The sequence below is a fragment of the Ammospiza nelsoni genome, chromosome 9 (genome assembly GCF_027579445.1).
Source record: "Ammospiza nelsoni isolate bAmmNel1 chromosome 9, bAmmNel1.pri, whole genome shotgun sequence".
In the NCBI taxonomy this organism is placed as follows: Eukaryota; Metazoa; Chordata; class Aves; order Passeriformes; family Passerellidae; genus Ammospiza; species Ammospiza nelsoni.
Window position 1 is genome coordinate 15,553,863 of NC_080641.1, and position 15,492 is coordinate 15,569,354.

Genomic DNA, 15,492 nt, shown 5'->3' on the forward strand with positions numbered 1-15,492 from the left:
GCTGCCGCGGCCGCTGCTCCGCGGCGCTTCCTGGGCGGAGCCGCGCCCGGCTGGGCAGCGGCAGCGCCGGGCGGAGCGGCTGGCGGGGCGGCCCCGCAGCGGGTAAACACCGGGTGAGCGCCGGGAGCCCCGCGGCCCCTCAGGTACCGCGGGCGGCGAGCGGGGCTGCGGGCGGGCGGGCGCCGCTGGCCGGGGCCTGCGCGGTGCCGGGGCGGGGAGGGGTTGAGGGCTGCGTAAGGCGGCGGAGCCCCGTGTCGGGTGCGATGAGAAGGCGGGGGAGAAGCGTGCGGAGCCGCTTCTCTGTGGCCCTGGCGGTTCCTGCAGCTCGGGCGGCAGTGCCGGCCTGCGCCGGGCCGGAGCGGGGCCCGCGGCCTGCGGAGCCGCACCGGGGAGACCAGGCCGTGGCGCCGGACAGGGCTGGGATGTCCCTGCAGGGCTGGCCGAGGTGAGTTCTGCCTGACGGGCATGCTGGCCCCTTCATGAAGGAATGCTGGAAACCAAAGTTCATCAAGGAGGAATGGTAGCGTTGGCAGTGGTTCTCCAAGGGCAAGCTGCCTGCGCCCTTAGGAGCAGGATCTCTGAGGTAGCGCGGGGCATCGCTCTCTGAGGGAAACAAAGGAGGTGGAACGGCAGGAGGTGGTGTGGCCTTGCTCTTAAAACAATGCGGCCAAGGGGAACTAATCCAAAAGGTGACCCAAAACCTGAACTTGCTCCGTTAACTGGAAAATACCTATCACTTTCCGCACTCCAACGTGTGTTAATGAAGCAAGACGTGTACATACTTTACATGCATGACTAAAGTCACTCAAACTGCGCCTAAATACGAAATGTCATCAACTGAAACACTCTGCCTTTTACCCTCCCTCAAAAAACCAATATAAGTATAGGTTAAGAGGGGCGGAGGTCGGAGGAGACTCCGCCTTTGTATCGTGGCTCTGTCGGCGGGCTGTGCCTCTTTCCTCCCCCATAGGAATGCCTGTTGGGTAAGGCTCGGACACCGAGTGCTCCTCAGGGAATTCAGAGCTCCAGCTGCTGTTTGCGATTGTGCTTTTAGTCGTGTCCCACTGTAACGTATTTTATGTCGGTTTATCGCTCATATTGTTTGTGTTCATGTGCTCCTGCAGACGGTGTGTTTATCACTGACAGTCAGCGTTTCTGTTGCTCAGCAAATGACAGTGTTTTTCACCTGAGGGTTGTTGAGCGTTTCCAGGCTGTGGTCTGGCCAGGAGAGTTTGTTGGACACACGGTGTGTCTGTCACGCTGTTTGTGCATCTGTGATTGTGGTGGTTCGTACTGAATGTGACTGGAGCCACAGTGCTGTGGCTGAAGCACAGGGCTCTGTGCTTCCCTTTTTAGTGCTCAATTGGCCATCCCTCAAAGCACAGCCACTCCCAGCCCCTCTGGTATCCAAGGAACGGCTGAAATGTCAAGGACAGTTTTTCTGCCAAGTCTTCCTATTAATGTGACAGTAAAATTTGCTTTACTGTTAACACAGTGCCCTTGTGGTGAAGCGTGCTGGAGTTCTGCACCATTTTATCATATTTAGCAATACTGAACTCTGTGCTGCACCTGCTGATAACAAAGTCAGGGGTATTGATCCACTCATATAATACAGTTTAATTGTGCATATTATTGTCAGCATTTTCCTTGGGAAAAAATAGGGAAGTGAGTTTAAACCTTCTTAATGGAGAACTGAGTTTTTTAAAAGCTCCACTTTTAGTTTTTTTCTTGTGAGATTGTTTCATTTTTTGATACAGCATGTTGCACCCTGACCTAAATACTGAATTTCTTGTTGTATTCAGTGATACAGGATGCTGTTTCCTTTGGTGTTGTGTGCAGTGATGCTGACAGGGAGCTGTAAAGCTCAAGAAGATGAATGGATTGACCCCACAGATATGCTCAATTATGATGCAGCATCAGGAACAATGAGAAGACCTTATAAGGTAGAGAAAGAAAGGGTGTGTGTCTCTCCCAAAAAGCTAAAGGCTGTTGGAAGATTGCTTTTAAACTGTGACAGTAAATAATGATATCAGCATGGTGTTTTTAAGGGCTTATTATCTTGTATCTGAATCCATACACAGAAAAGTCTTTGTGTCCATGGTTAAAATTGCAAGGGAAAAAATAGTGTAATTGGCTCAGGACCTCTCCCTGGTGAGCTTCTGTTGCACTCAGATAAGTCACATCAAGCAGGCTTTTTGTATTTTTACAGGTGGTGCTTGATTTATGCAGGTTGTGGCACCACAGGTTACTGCTCTGAGAAGTACTGGGTTAAGCAGCTCTTGCTGGTTTCTCAAGTATAGTGTTAAATATCTTGAAAATCAAGTTCCTAACTGATAAAATTTGGGGGAGTTAAAGTTAATTATTGTATTTTATTTTAGTCCACCAGTTTCCCAGCAACAGGAACCAGCTTCCCATTTCTTGTGTGGGACTATTGTGAATTTTAATGGTGTTTTGTAATGCTGGGCCTCAGTTTTCAGAAGGTCAGACTGGGGATTGAGTGCTGTACTTTTAATGAATCATTAACGCTGAAGAGAAGATGAACTAGGAAAAAGATCAGTTCTAACAAGATGAATTTTCTCTGTCTTGTATGAGGAGTGGATCCTGAATACCGTGAGGTGCATGTTGATTATCTTGTGCACACATGGCACTGTAAAGTGGAGGTGGTTATGAGGGTGCCCTTGATTTTTGCCATTATTCAGCTTTCAAGTTTGGTTTTGCAGTCTTGAGTAATACTGTTTAAACACTACAGAGCATAATTTTCTGAAGCTTAAAAGATGCAGAGTGTGTTATTGCTCTCCACAGCTTTCCTCATCAACCTCCAACTTCTCCACATCCACCTGATAGTCATTAACATCTTTAAGGTCCAGCAGCAGGCTTTGGAGCCCAACTGCTTCAGTTTTATATAAAACTAGTAGCTTTATTGTTGTCTCCCACAAAAGTAGAACTACATCTTAAACTAAAAAATTACTACTTTGTGTTAGTCCATCTTCTCAGGATTTCTTTTGTGCTCTGCAGAGTTTTTAGGTGGGCATGCTCAAGCCCTCAGAACCAAACTTTGTTTCAGCATGAGTTCACTGGTTCAGGTGCTGTTGTGCTTCCTCTTGGAGGCCTCCCTGGGTGAGCACACGTGGTTGGAAGCAGCCCTGCTCTGTGTCTGAGTAATGAGCAGAGGGCACAGAGAGCTCTGCAGTAGATAGGGGCAGGCAGCCAGAGTGGGGTTTGTGTTTGCCTGCAGTCTGGCTGCTGCTGTGGCCAGCTGGGCTGGGAATTCACCTGGCTCAAAGCTGCCCCTTTGCCTGCTGAGTCAGTTTTCAGCCAGTGCCATTATCTAATCTGATGCACTCTGTGGGTCACCAGCTCTCAAAGGAGGGGAAAGGGCAAGTGGGGGAGGACAGGCAGGACCTCACCTTTTGCATTTAGATAAACTCAAAGCAATTGTCCATCTGGAGCCTAAAATAACAGCAGAGAGGTAACTGCAATGTCACTGGGAGGGTACTAGCAGCAAAGATCTGTACTCAGCTTTTAGCTCCTTTGCTCATTCTAAAGTGATGTGGCTGTAGAAGTGTAACAGGGCTTGTTGGTCAAATTCTTGGATTCTAAACATATGGTTTTCTTCTGTAATTTTAGCCAAACTATCATGACTCTGAGGAAGAGGCTGTGGATGCAGTCAGTACTGAAATCTCACGTTGTTCCAGGGTAGTAGATTCCTTGCAACACAAGGTTTGTTCTTCAGAATATTTTCCTGTGTTTTATAGCGCTTATAAATATGCTTATATATTTTAGTGCTTATAGTTTTGTGCTTGCTGCTGATGCTCTTCTGGATAGTACCAAACAGGTGCATTGCTGGCATAATTTATTCTTTATGGAAGGGGAACCTCTAGGCAGAGGAGAGACTGGAAGTGGTTTGAATTCATGTTCAGGTTGTTGTTCTGCCTACAAAGGTCTGTTTTCTGACATGTTTTATAGGGGAACAAAATCAATAGGAGCTAGGTGCTTCTGCCCAGTGTCAGCAGTGTGGAGGTGTGGTGCTGAGTACCCCGTGCTGTTCTCAAGCTGTCAGTCCTGTCAGATTTTAAGGGGTGGTTGTGGGCACAGAGACCAGGGCCATGTGCAGTGCTGCAGCTCTCAGGTGCTGCTGTCAGACTCCCAGGGTGTGGGGATGCCTCTGTGGCTCCTGGGGCCCTTCCTGCCCTCAGCCATTTGGATCCCCAATGGGATATGTGTCATTTTAATGTTGTTTAGTTACTTTGATTTTTTGGCAGTTCCCTCTTTTTTTTCCTGATGCAAACTTAAAATGTAAGGAGATCCACATGTTTACATTTGTTTCTAGACTTACTGAAGTCAGGATTTGAATATTACTAGCAGATGTGAAATCTCTAGTACTGGCCAGTTCTATGGAAAGCAGTATGTTCAGTAGCTGCATATGCTTTTTATCTGGCAAACTAACCAGGGAGTGATTGCTAAACTAAAGAAATGTGCCCCTGTTAATCCAGAGCTAAATGTGTTGGTATATTTGGGGTTTTTCTCTCCTGTGAAGAAGCTCAAAGTGAATAAAAGTATCTTTTGCACAATTGCAGATTGCAGAGTGTGAGAAGAGGAATGCCAAATCACAGGAGAGCCGCAGCTTTTATATTTTTAAGCGATTCTTGAATAAGATTTTAAATGAAGCTGGAAAACTTGGCCTTGTAAGTATTTGAACACTCATTTAAAAACACTTAATTAAAATGAATTCATATTACTGCTTTAGGTAGTTTTCACAGTTACCAAGCATTGAGTAATTATGCTGATGTACTTTAAATGCAATGAAGGGAACTGAATGGCAAAGGAAAAATGACAGAAGTGTGTGCATCCTGTACTGCTGAGGAGACACAGTTGTTTGATCTGTAAAGCATCCGAAGGAAGGGTTTGTGAATTCAGTGTATCTTAGCATCTGTTAGCTTAGCAGTCTGAGAGAGCTGAGGCTGTTCAGCCTGGGGAGGAGAAGGCTCTGGAGAGACCTTAGAGACCCTTTGAGTACCTGAACGGGGCCCTATAAGAGGGAACTTTACTCCTAGTGCTAGGACAAGGGGAATGGCTTTGAACTGAAAGAGAGGAGGTTTAGAATAGATACTGGGAAGAAATTAATTGTACTGATGGTTGTGAGGCACTGGAAGAAGTTGTCCAGAGAAGTTGTGGATGCCCCATCCCTGGAAGCATTCAAGGCCAGGCTGGATGGGGCTTTCAGCAATGTGGTCTAGTGGGAGGTGTACCTGACCATGAGGGTTGGAACCAGATTGTCTTTAAGGTCCCTTCCAACCCAAACCATTCTGTGATTCTGACCATCAAGGAATAGCAGCTTATTAGAGTTCCCATGTAAGAATCACCTTGTTACTTTCTTTATGCAGTGATTTCAGCTGGAATAGAGTGAATTTTCCTGCTGGTAGCTGGTGCAGGGCTGTGTTTTGGATTCAGAGTGGGGGCACTGTTGCTAACACTCTGGGGTTTCAGTGGTTGCTCACTGGTGCTGTCTCTAAGCCAAGGACTTCTCTGTGCTCGTGGCAGCCAGGAGGTGCAGGAGGAGCTGTGAGGGAGCGTGGCCAGGACAGCTGAGCTGAGCTGGCCCCAGGGCCAGGGCAAACCATGGCTGCTGTGCCCAGCATGGGCTGGGGGAGCTGCCTGGAAGGGGCTGGGAGCTGCTGGAGGCAGCAATTGCACTGTGCTGCACTTGTTCTTCTGGGGGTTATTTCCTTCTTTCTCTCTTTTCATGACTGGTAGTATTACTACCATCACATTTTATTTTGTTTGCTGTTCTTGCCTCAGCTCATGAAGTTTACCTTTTTGCTCATTCTCCTCCCCACCAGGAGGGATGTTGGAGGGAGTGAGTGGCTGCTTGATACTTTAGTTGTTGGCTGGGCACTTTATTATATTGTCTTTGGAGATTTTGTTTATTCAGAGGTAGAAGAATTTATTAATAAGCAAAATTATTGTTAAATAAGGAACATTACATTTAGCAGTGTAAAACTTCTTATTTTAGTGTTTAATAGTTTCTATCTGTTTTATCCAGCTTTGACTGAGGCACACACGTAGTGTATATGTAATTATTACTTGTTAATGAGCCCTGGTCCTGAAATCTTAGTAACAAGTGAGATAGTTTATTTTTTTAGGATTTGTTTCTTTAGAATTGAAAGATTACAAACCAACTGAATTTGTTTGGTGTAGTTTAGATGAACAAAAAGGTTACAGAATCATAATGTCCATGTCCCACGTTTTCATCCTGCAGCCTGCTTCAGAAGGGCAGCCACACAATGAATATGATCAGTTTTGGCCTATGGATGCATTTGTATTTCCAAATCAGCAGCTTTTAACCCTGGTTTTGCTTTGCTTGGAATGCAGCCTGGGGAAGATGTGGGCCATGTCCACTACGATGCTGAGATCATTCTCACCAGGCAGACGTATCTGGAGATCCTCAGGTTTGTCAGTGAGGAGGCCTGGCAGCCAGGAGCCCTGGATGAGGCACTCAATGATATTTTGGTCAATTTTAAGCACCATGATGAGGAAGCTTGGCGGTGGAGATTTGAAGACACCTTTGGAATTGATCTATATCATTTGTTTTGGGTAAGAGAATAAAGGTTGATTATTGCTTTTAATTGCTGTTTTCTTCAGTTTCTCTGTGCTAATCAATATTACCATCTTAACTCCACAGATAAAGCAATTCCTTCCATCATATTTCAAGTCAATCTTTTTTTTTTTTTGTGATTGCTGAAGGATGTATTTACTTTAATAAGGAATTCAAGTTTTTTATTCCTGTGGTCATCTGTTCTCTATTGTAGCTTTGGTTTGGGGCTTTTTTCCTGGTGTGCTTTTTCTTTTCTTGTCTTTTTTATCTGTGCTGCCAGACTCATTGTGCTCTAGCACTTTCTTACCTTGAGAACTGACACCTCATGCATTGTAGATCTTCCATGTTGGTCTCTTGTTCATGTAGTTGTTGAAGCTGTTGGCTTCTCCAAGAGTTGGAATATATACTGAGACAAGTATATGTTTAAACCCCTATAGGTCAGAGGCTTTTGCAAATTTTGTGGAAAAAATTGTATAGTGTTGGAGAGGAGAGAGGAGAGTTGGGAATTATAAAATGCTAAGCTGAGGATCTCTAATAAAGATGACGCTTTCTGAATAAATCTTTACAATTAAGAATATGCCAGTGTTTTGTGCTGACATAATCTTGCAAGTAGCCTGTCTAGATTTGAGGGGTCCCTGGAAGCCAGCTGACAAAAGCAGGCTGTCAGTAACCTCTGAGAGGGGTCCTTGGGTGGAAAGACACTGTGGAGTCCTTTGAAGTCTTGCTGCTGATACCCAAACTGTAACTTTGTCTCTCTCTGTGCGGGAGTTGGCAGCAATTGTTCTGTGTTTCGGAGCAGGCACAAACTGCTCAAGCACTGGCTGACACCAATTTGATCATTTAGAAGTGTGGTTGCTAATGTAACAAATATCCTGAGAAATAACTAAATATCACAAGAAACAAATGAGCAGCTGCAATGTCAGGCTGTGACAGGGATGAATATTGGTACTGCCACAAAACTGTCCTGCCTTGTGCTGCTCAGATGGGCTGTGGAAGCAAGGAAAAACTCAGCTATTCTGTGTAAATGGCATTAGTAAAAACAAAAGTTGGAAGTTTCTTCATCTGTACTGTCAGAAGAGATGAAAGGTCCAAATATGGGTCATAATGTTTTCCTCTTTTCTTTTGCAGCTGCTCTTGTGCGTAGCGTGCATTGTGATTGTAATGGCTACAGAACTGAGGACGTATGTGTCCCGCTTTGTTCAGCTGAAATATGTTTTATTTATGACTTTCCTCGTCAGTTTTGTGTGGAATTGGTTTTACTTGTACACGGTAAGTTCTGGAATCGTAATGGCTTTCTGGCTTAGAACTGTACAGCTATGAGGGAGTTAAGGTTGTTTAGTTCCTTTGGTTAGTTTCCATACAGCTTTTAATTAACTGCAAAATAAAAAAGGGATAAGCATTTTTCTTTTGCATGTTGATAGGTGTGTTAGGTGTAAAGAACAAAAGAAACCCTGACAACTGTATTGTGCTGTAGAGGTGCACAAAATTCAGAGAGCACTAAACTCTGATTTCACTACATGGGCAAGGCAGATGTAACCTCTGACTGAAGCAGCTTGGTAGAAAAGTTATACAGAAATATATTCAGTTTTTTTTTCTTAAGATTCCCTGGTAGAAACTGTTTCATGTGATAGACCAGATAAATGCCTCATTAATGGTGATTAAGTGGCTGATGGTACAATCAGATGAGTTTTATTGAGGAGGAATGTAGGACACCAGATCAAAGCCCAGCCACAAAATCTGCCCTCACACCTTGTCAATGAGGATTGAACTGCAGCGTGTCAGAGCCTGGGACAGCAGAGTGCTGGAGAGTGGCATGGCTCTGGTGGGCTTGGAATGCCATGCAGATGGCTTGGGTTGAGGCAGTGAACAATGTCAGTTTTGCAACAGATAATTTGACTGACTTTTTATGTTTTGATTATCAGTTGCAATCAGTAAGGCAAAACTATAATAAATACAGGTATTTCTTATGCAAATTATTTGAAAAAGAAAAGAAGAAGTTTTAACTAGTAATTGCATGACTGCTGTGTCTCTATTCCAGAAACATGTTAAGAAAAGATGTCATCAGTTTACTTTTGCCTTGAACTTGTATCTTTGAATATTGGAGTCTGATCCTTTGACAATTCAGATTCCTTTTGGAGAATAACTTGCAGGTAGCCTTTATCTCAGGGGTTTTGTCCATTCCTAGGAAGTTCTTAGAATTTAACTCCATGAAATTGTTTAGGTAGTAAACTTTTCTAAATACATATTACATGGGGAATTGTCATTACAAGGGGACAATGTGGAAATTCCCATTTATGTGGGGAGCTATCCCCAGGCTGCAGAGAGCAAGCAGGGCTGCTGAGGAGCAGCACTCCTGGCTGCAGCACTCAGTGTGTGTCTCCCTGCAGCTGGCCTTCGCTCAGCACCAGGCAGAGATGGCCAAGATGGGGCAGTTTGACAAGGTCTGTGCCGAGAAGCTGGAGTGGTATGGAAGTCTCATGGGTAAGCTCTTGTCTTGGTACTTTGAAGTGGTTAAGATCACAAAATATCCATCCATAGTATCCCAGGATACTCGGATTTCTTCATGGGTAGTACAGGGAATTCTCCTCAATACATGATTACATGGTTTTACCTTTTTCCCATCCCATAAGACTTTGTTTTCTAGGCCTGGGGAGGAGAGCTGATCACAGCACTGTACATGGGGTATGTCATGGTGTTACTTCTTTTTCTTGTAACTTACCTGTTTCCCCAGTACCATTCAGTGCCCTTTACTAAAGACAGGCAGGCAGAGTTCAGGGCAAGAATTTTTTTTTCATGTATTACACCTGTGAGTGCAATGGAATTGGATCTATAATTGGATCTATAATTGTTTATTCAGGTGATAATGTTTTACAGAGAAAGCTGCTTTTTTTTATTAGCTGTTATTTCTGTCCAGTGCCATAGCAGGTAGATGAAGGGTGGCAGCTCTTAAAGTGCTTGTTATGGTCTTCCCTGTGTAATTTCTTGACTCTGTTGTTTTTGATTGCATGTCAATGATTTATGTGCTGTAAAACTACAGACTACAGAAACACTGATGTCATGAATCACTTGTTTATAATGTAAAGGTTCCCTTAGAAGTAAGACTTCCTGCTTGTAACTAAAACAGACCCTTGAATCCAGCAAGCAAAAGGAGACAATTTCAGTCTCCCTGCAGACTGGCAGATGGGCAATAACACAGAATGATGCTGTGTCACTAGCTGTGGACACAGTGTTCACAGCAAGTTCATAGTTTCCACAGATGAGACTTTTTTCCCTGAGGCTTCTGGGAACTGATCTCACCCAAAGAGCTTTCTTGATTATACACAGGAAAATTTCGGGTTCTTCTCTTTTTTCCAGCCTTCCCTCCCCTTCCTGCATCCCCTTGACTGGATAAACTATACTTCCAGCCAATCTCAGATGTGTAAAAATAAATCTGTTTTGAACCATGTCTAGAAGAGTTCTCTTCCATCTGTAACTGAAATGCTGCTTTCTGTATTGCTGCTGTGTCACAAAATATCTTTTTAAGAAGTAGTAATAATATGTCTGCTTTGATTTCAGAATGGCTTAGAAGCACATGGACGTTTCAGGATGATCCCTGTAAGAAGTATTATGAAATTCTGCTTGTAAATCCTGTTTATATGGTTCCACCATCAAAGGTATGTGCCAAGCCTGAGGGGACTGCCAAGGCCCAGGTTGGTGTTTGTGTGACAACACTGGTTTTCTGCTTCTTTTCTAGGCCTTGGCAGTAACTTTCACCAACTTTGTAACTGAGCCTTTGAAGGACATAGGACAAGGTATTGGTGAATTCATCAAGGCACTTATGAAGGAGATACCATTAATTCTGCAGGTTCCAGTGCTCATTACCATGGCTCTGGGTGTCCTGGTTTGTATACATTCATCTTACATTTAGAAGCTCAGCTTTATTTTTTAAATATTAAATGTGTTTATATTTAAGTATTATCTATTATATTATGTATTTCTCACTTGTAAACTAAACAGATTTCTTAGCACAAAGAAGTGACTTCTGCAAGGGAATTTTTTCTTGACAAAGGCTTCATACTACAGTTGGTCTAGGAATTAAAAGAGCCGAGTTTTGCGTTCAAACTGTATTCCTCTCCCACTCCCCAAGTGGGATACAGTAGCATAAAACTGCTCCAAATCTTAGGCTCTGTGACAGTTTATTGCACCTTAGGTCCCATTTCTTCTTTGAGTCATTACATTGTGATGTGTGTGGCTGGCATTTAACACAAAGGCATGGAGTTAGAGCCTTAAACATCTTTAATGTAGCACTACTAACAATGCATCCAGCCTGGCAGTTCCTGCAGAAAAGCTTGAGCTGTTCTCTTCACCTGACCTTTTCCTTCGGGGTCTTTCAGATATATGACAAGAAGTCTGTGTGAAAACCATAGGCTGCAGATATTTGGTGTTTTGCTCAGTTTTGGTTTTTTCCTCTCCCCCAGACTTTTTGCTATGGTGCAGGATCATCAGTGTCTGCATTAAGATACTTAAGGTCTTCTCAGAAGAAGAGTCTGCCTCTGCCTGCTGGTGGGCAGGAGCCCATAGCCTTTGGGCAGTACGATGGGAGGACAGCAGATGAGTACTACCTGCAGCAGCAGCCCTACGTGCACAGAGGCCACCAGGACAGAGGGGACGCTGCCAGCAGGCCCCTGCTCCGGCTGAGAGCGGGCAATGGCAGCAGGAGCCCGGACACGGCACACACCGGCGACCAGCCGGATGCACAGCAGGTACCAGAGCCCCACAGGGACCAGAGGCACCTCCTGGGGCTCTGGGAGCTGGCATTAAACTGAGCAGATTGCAGTGGCACCTGCTGAAACACATTCAAACAACGTAATGAAACCCAGATCTGGGGGAGAGAGGAGCTAAGGAACTACACGTTCCCCTATGGAACAGTTTGATAGAGGTGTCTTGGATGTGTTTCTTCTGGAAAAATATCTTGCAGTGGCTAACTCTGGCAAGAAACTACTGAATTAAAATGCTTTATGTTAAAGACAACTTCAGTTTTGAGAGATCAGTATGTGGGTCAGCCTGGGCAGTCATGATAACCTACAGAAGAAATGTGGAGGAAAGAAGCAGTGCTGACTTCCCTGTAAACTACAGAAAATTCAAACCAGATTTATACTCTATATTGGGCTTGTTTACATGTTCTGTTTCCCGAGGGGAAAAAAAATAGCCATCGTGCTTTGGGTGAGCCCTGCCCCTTGAGCTGGGATGCACTTGGAACAATAGATGCTGTCACTTTTGATTGCTTAATTAATAGGTTATTATTGATTTTTTTGCAGAACAGGTTGTACACTGAATCTGAAGTTCATAGACTTGAAACTCTCAAAGCTGAAAATCTTACTGCAGAAGCTGCACTTGAGCAGCAAAAACAAGAGACAAGCAAAGTAGAGGGAGAGACTGGAGAAAACTGTGTCCCCAGTAAAAACCTAGAACAGAAGAGTTCTGCCACAGAACCGTGCGAAGAGAAGAAAGAGAGCATTTTACATGACTCCAGGAAAGAGACTAAGGAAGACCCAGACTCTACTGTAAGTTTTGTCTGATCTTTACTTGTCATATACTTGTTAATTCTGCTCTCATTCTCAAGTGTAGAAGAGACAAGACCATCAAGGTGGGAATGTAAAATCTGGGAGAGGGTACTCTGTCTGGAGTCAGAAATAAAGGTGGTAAGTAAGATGATGTACCTCTAAGTGGCCAGAAAAACCCAGGCATCTGGAGTGCTGCTGCTTGTTGGAAATCAGGTTTGTGTCATAAGTTTTGAGTAATTGCCATAATGATAATTCCCAGCTCAGATGTCTCAGGTCTGTCTTTGGGTTTATGTTCTTTAAAATCAGTTTGCTTCTTGTCAGCTCAGTTTTAGGGCCGCTGATGGATTTGCTGCTGGTGTAATGATCTGCAGAGAGTGAGCACCTGATGTTGTAGCAGGCGGTTTTAGGCAGCTCAGAGCTGAACGGGGCCAGGAGCAGGAGCTGCCCTGGGGATGGACAGTCCAGTGCTTGTTCCCCAGAGCTCCCCCAGCCCAGCTCGTCCTTAGCCAGAGCCAGTGAGCAGCTGAGGTCAGGCACAGGCAGCAGCAGCTGTGCATTTCTGTGGGTGCCACTGGAAACTGGGGTGCTGCAGGCACTGCCCCACGCCCATGGCAGGTGGTGCCCAGTGCCCACCACCCCTGTGATTCCCTGGTGCATGGGCACGTTTCACACAAGCTGTAGAGCAGCATGAGCAGCTGTTTCTTGAAATAAGTACTTCTTGAAAACTTCTGCTGATTGCAGAACTGTTCTGAATTAATGTGGGAAACAGTTAGCTAAATATTACCAAAAAACCATAATGCTTGAAAAAACTATTTTTTATTAAACAGAATTAAAACTAGGGTTTAATTTTTTAATAGAAATTGTTTCTTCCAAACTGTGTTTCTGCAAAGAGACTAAATACTAAAGCTATTTATTCTCTTTTTTTAAATTATTTTTTTAAAAAAAGTATAAAAGAAAACAGAACTTTTTTTCAGGAAGTACAAATCAGGGGAAAAAAATTAAATTTTCTTTAAAAAGAACATAAAAATTTAAGTCTTTCACTAGATTGAGACAGTGGTAGAATCCACTAATGAGCAATGAGAGAATGGACAGAGAAAAAAAAGTCATAATAATTTTGACAGACTAGAGGCAAATAAGAGGGAGACACAGGACCAGTACCTCAGACACTGCTCTGAAGGCAGCTGCCAAATGCAAGAGCAGGGGCAGCTCTGTAACTGCTGCTCACCAGTGATGCTGCTGCTGTTTCTGTGAAAAATCAGGAGAAAGGAGACAGAGCTACTGATTGTAGTAATCGAAAAAAGGCAAGTGTGCTTTTCCAGCAAACCAGAATGATCCCTAGGATGCTGCTGTACATACTGCTGGGGTCTTCAGCTGGAATTGGGTCCCTTTATAGCTGAGGGCAGGTGGACTCTCTGCTCGTCCATTCTCTTGGCTTGTGAGCGCAAAATCAGGCTGAAAAAATCCTCATCTGGTACAGTGGGGCCTTTGGCAGCTCCTGGAGGAGCACATCTCTGATCATCCAGTCTGGAGCCCTACAGACACACCAAGCAATACAAGCTGCATATTTACAGGAAGATATGGAGTAAGTGAACAATATTAAGTGAAAAAGCTACTTTAAAACCTTTTGCTGGCAGATTTAAAGCTCGTAGAGAGATTTAATTTATAAATTTTGTGTCAAGTTAAACTTGCTAAATGAAATTATTGAGTCCAAGTGTAACTAAAATGGTTCCTCTGCCCCACTTGTCCCATGTGTCTAAAAGTGACCCCCCCGCCCCAGTTCAGTTCTTCGACATATTGCAAAATGAGATTTCTTAGCATTAGTACAGGGTGTTTCTGGTCTCATACACCAGGAAGTATGGTTGTCTTCCTTTCCTTACACAGGGACTACAAGATTGCTGCAGTGCTGTGAGATTTGGGAAGGCACTCCTTGAGGGCCCCTTGCCTCTGCTCTGTACAGCTGGGTACAATTTAGTGCCAAGCTTCCAGAGCAGGTGGCAAACCCTGCTGGGCTGGGCTCTGCTCCCCAGCTGGGGAGTGGTGTTCCCACAGGAACAGGCTGCTCCTGCAGGGCAGTGGGGGCACAGGAGGAAAAGCACAGCTCTCAGTGGTGGCTGGACCTGGGACAGGCACCCTTTGCACAAAAAGGCTCAAAGGCAGCAACCCTTCTGTGCTCATTTACTGATCAGTCCATACTGATCAGAGGAGATGAAATATTTTTCCAGTCCTAAAAGAGAATGTTTCTAGATTCTTTGCTTGACTCACAGAAGGAAACAGACAAGCTTCTATAACAAAACATAGTTTTTTCAGCAGGCTGATGAGAACTGTCATGTAGACTCAATTCTCAGCCAGGCTGCCATACTTACTGGCCTTTGGAGAACTCAGCATCTGAATCTCATATTTTTGGCTGCTTGTCAACCCATCAGACAAACCAGCAAGTCTTTTTAATTCTTTTTGGTTTAATTGGTATATGCACATGCTCTAATTGAAAATCAGTCACCTCACTGGTATATTACTATAAACTGTCATTTAAACTTGATCTCGTGGAAATGATGACCACTCTTACCACCAAAACCTGGATACTGAATTCTTTCAGTTGATAAATTAGGATTGGTGGTGTATCAAGTGTCCTCCTTAGCAAGCCAGGTCTAAACACTTAAAACCATTTTACATACTCCTTGCAATAGCCTCACTTGTTTTTCTTCACTTTCTAAGCATTTCTTACTTTTAATAGTTACTATGGTACAAATACCAAAATTATACTTTCTAGAATGGATAATTAACAACACCCCAACCCTCACCTTCTGTTCTCTTATGTTCCTCCTTATCTGTCAGATCAATACATATCTTAAACCGCAGTGGCTTCCTTACAGAATGCAGTAGGGGAGGCCCAGTTGCAGTCCCCAGAGGCAGAAGCTGAGGAGGTGTTAAGCCCTTACCTGGCATTTGATCAATATGTCGAAGAAGTCGTCATCCAGGTCGCCGTTGGCGCTGGCCCCGAGCTGGCCCAGCAGGGCGTGGCTGCGGTGCTGCTGCTGCCTCAGCCCGGGCAGCTGGCTCTGGCTCTGGCTCTGGCTCTGGCTCTGGCTCTGGCTCTGGCTCTGGCTCTGGCTCTGGTTCTGGCTCTGCCTCAGCCCAGGCAGGTGGCTCAGGCTGGCGCGCTGCTCATCCAGGCGCCGGCTCTGCGAGCTCGCCAGCAGCTCCAGGAACTCGTCCGTGTGCGGGGACACCGCTGACGTGGAAAAGGCTGCCCGGGACACACAGAGTAATTAGAGTTAGCCTGGGAGTAAATCCTTTGCTGTACTGAGTCTTGTCTGCAAATACATTCTGAAAATAGTATTTGGCAAAAACTCGAGT

At 44.5% G+C, this 15,492-nt stretch overlaps 2 protein-coding genes across 5 annotated transcripts in view; one reads left to right on the forward strand and one right to left on the reverse strand.

Moving 5' to 3' along the window:
• The window catches only part of CLCC1 (chloride channel CLIC like 1), a 15,818-nt gene continuing 326 nt past the window's right edge, over positions 1-15,492 (forward strand). Inside the window, exons 1-11 of one of the 4 annotated variants that reach the window (XM_059478218.1) lie at positions 1-143; positions 1,803-1,958; positions 3,628-3,720; positions 4,578-4,685; positions 6,373-6,594; positions 7,724-7,864; positions 8,983-9,076; positions 10,151-10,248; positions 10,329-10,475; positions 11,053-11,337; positions 11,893-12,138. In XM_059478218.1, coding sequence (XP_059334201.1) covers positions 1,812-1,958; positions 3,628-3,720; positions 4,578-4,685; positions 6,373-6,594; positions 7,724-7,864; positions 8,983-9,076; positions 10,151-10,248; positions 10,329-10,475; positions 11,053-11,337; positions 11,893-12,138 — 1,581 coding nt within the window. In that variant the 5' untranslated portion in view covers positions 1-143; positions 1,803-1,811. Of the gene's footprint in view, positions 144-1,802; positions 1,959-3,627; positions 3,721-4,577; positions 4,686-6,372; positions 6,595-7,723; positions 7,865-8,982; positions 9,077-10,150; positions 10,249-10,328; positions 10,476-11,052; positions 11,338-11,892; positions 12,139-15,492 lie in introns of those variants that run through there. The other 3 variants (XM_059478219.1, XM_059478222.1, XM_059478221.1) reach the window with 3 other exon arrangements.
• The window catches only part of GPSM2 (G protein signaling modulator 2), a 26,685-nt gene continuing 24,128 nt past the window's right edge, over positions 12,936-15,492 (reverse strand). Inside the window, exons 14-15 of the mRNA XM_059478217.1 lie at positions 15,075-15,382; positions 12,936-13,670 (exon numbers count right to left, since the gene is read on the reverse strand). Of these exons, the coding sequence (XP_059334200.1) occupies positions 13,506-13,670; positions 15,075-15,382 (473 nt within the window). The 3' untranslated portion in view covers positions 12,936-13,505. The remainder of the gene's footprint in view (positions 13,671-15,074; positions 15,383-15,492) is intronic.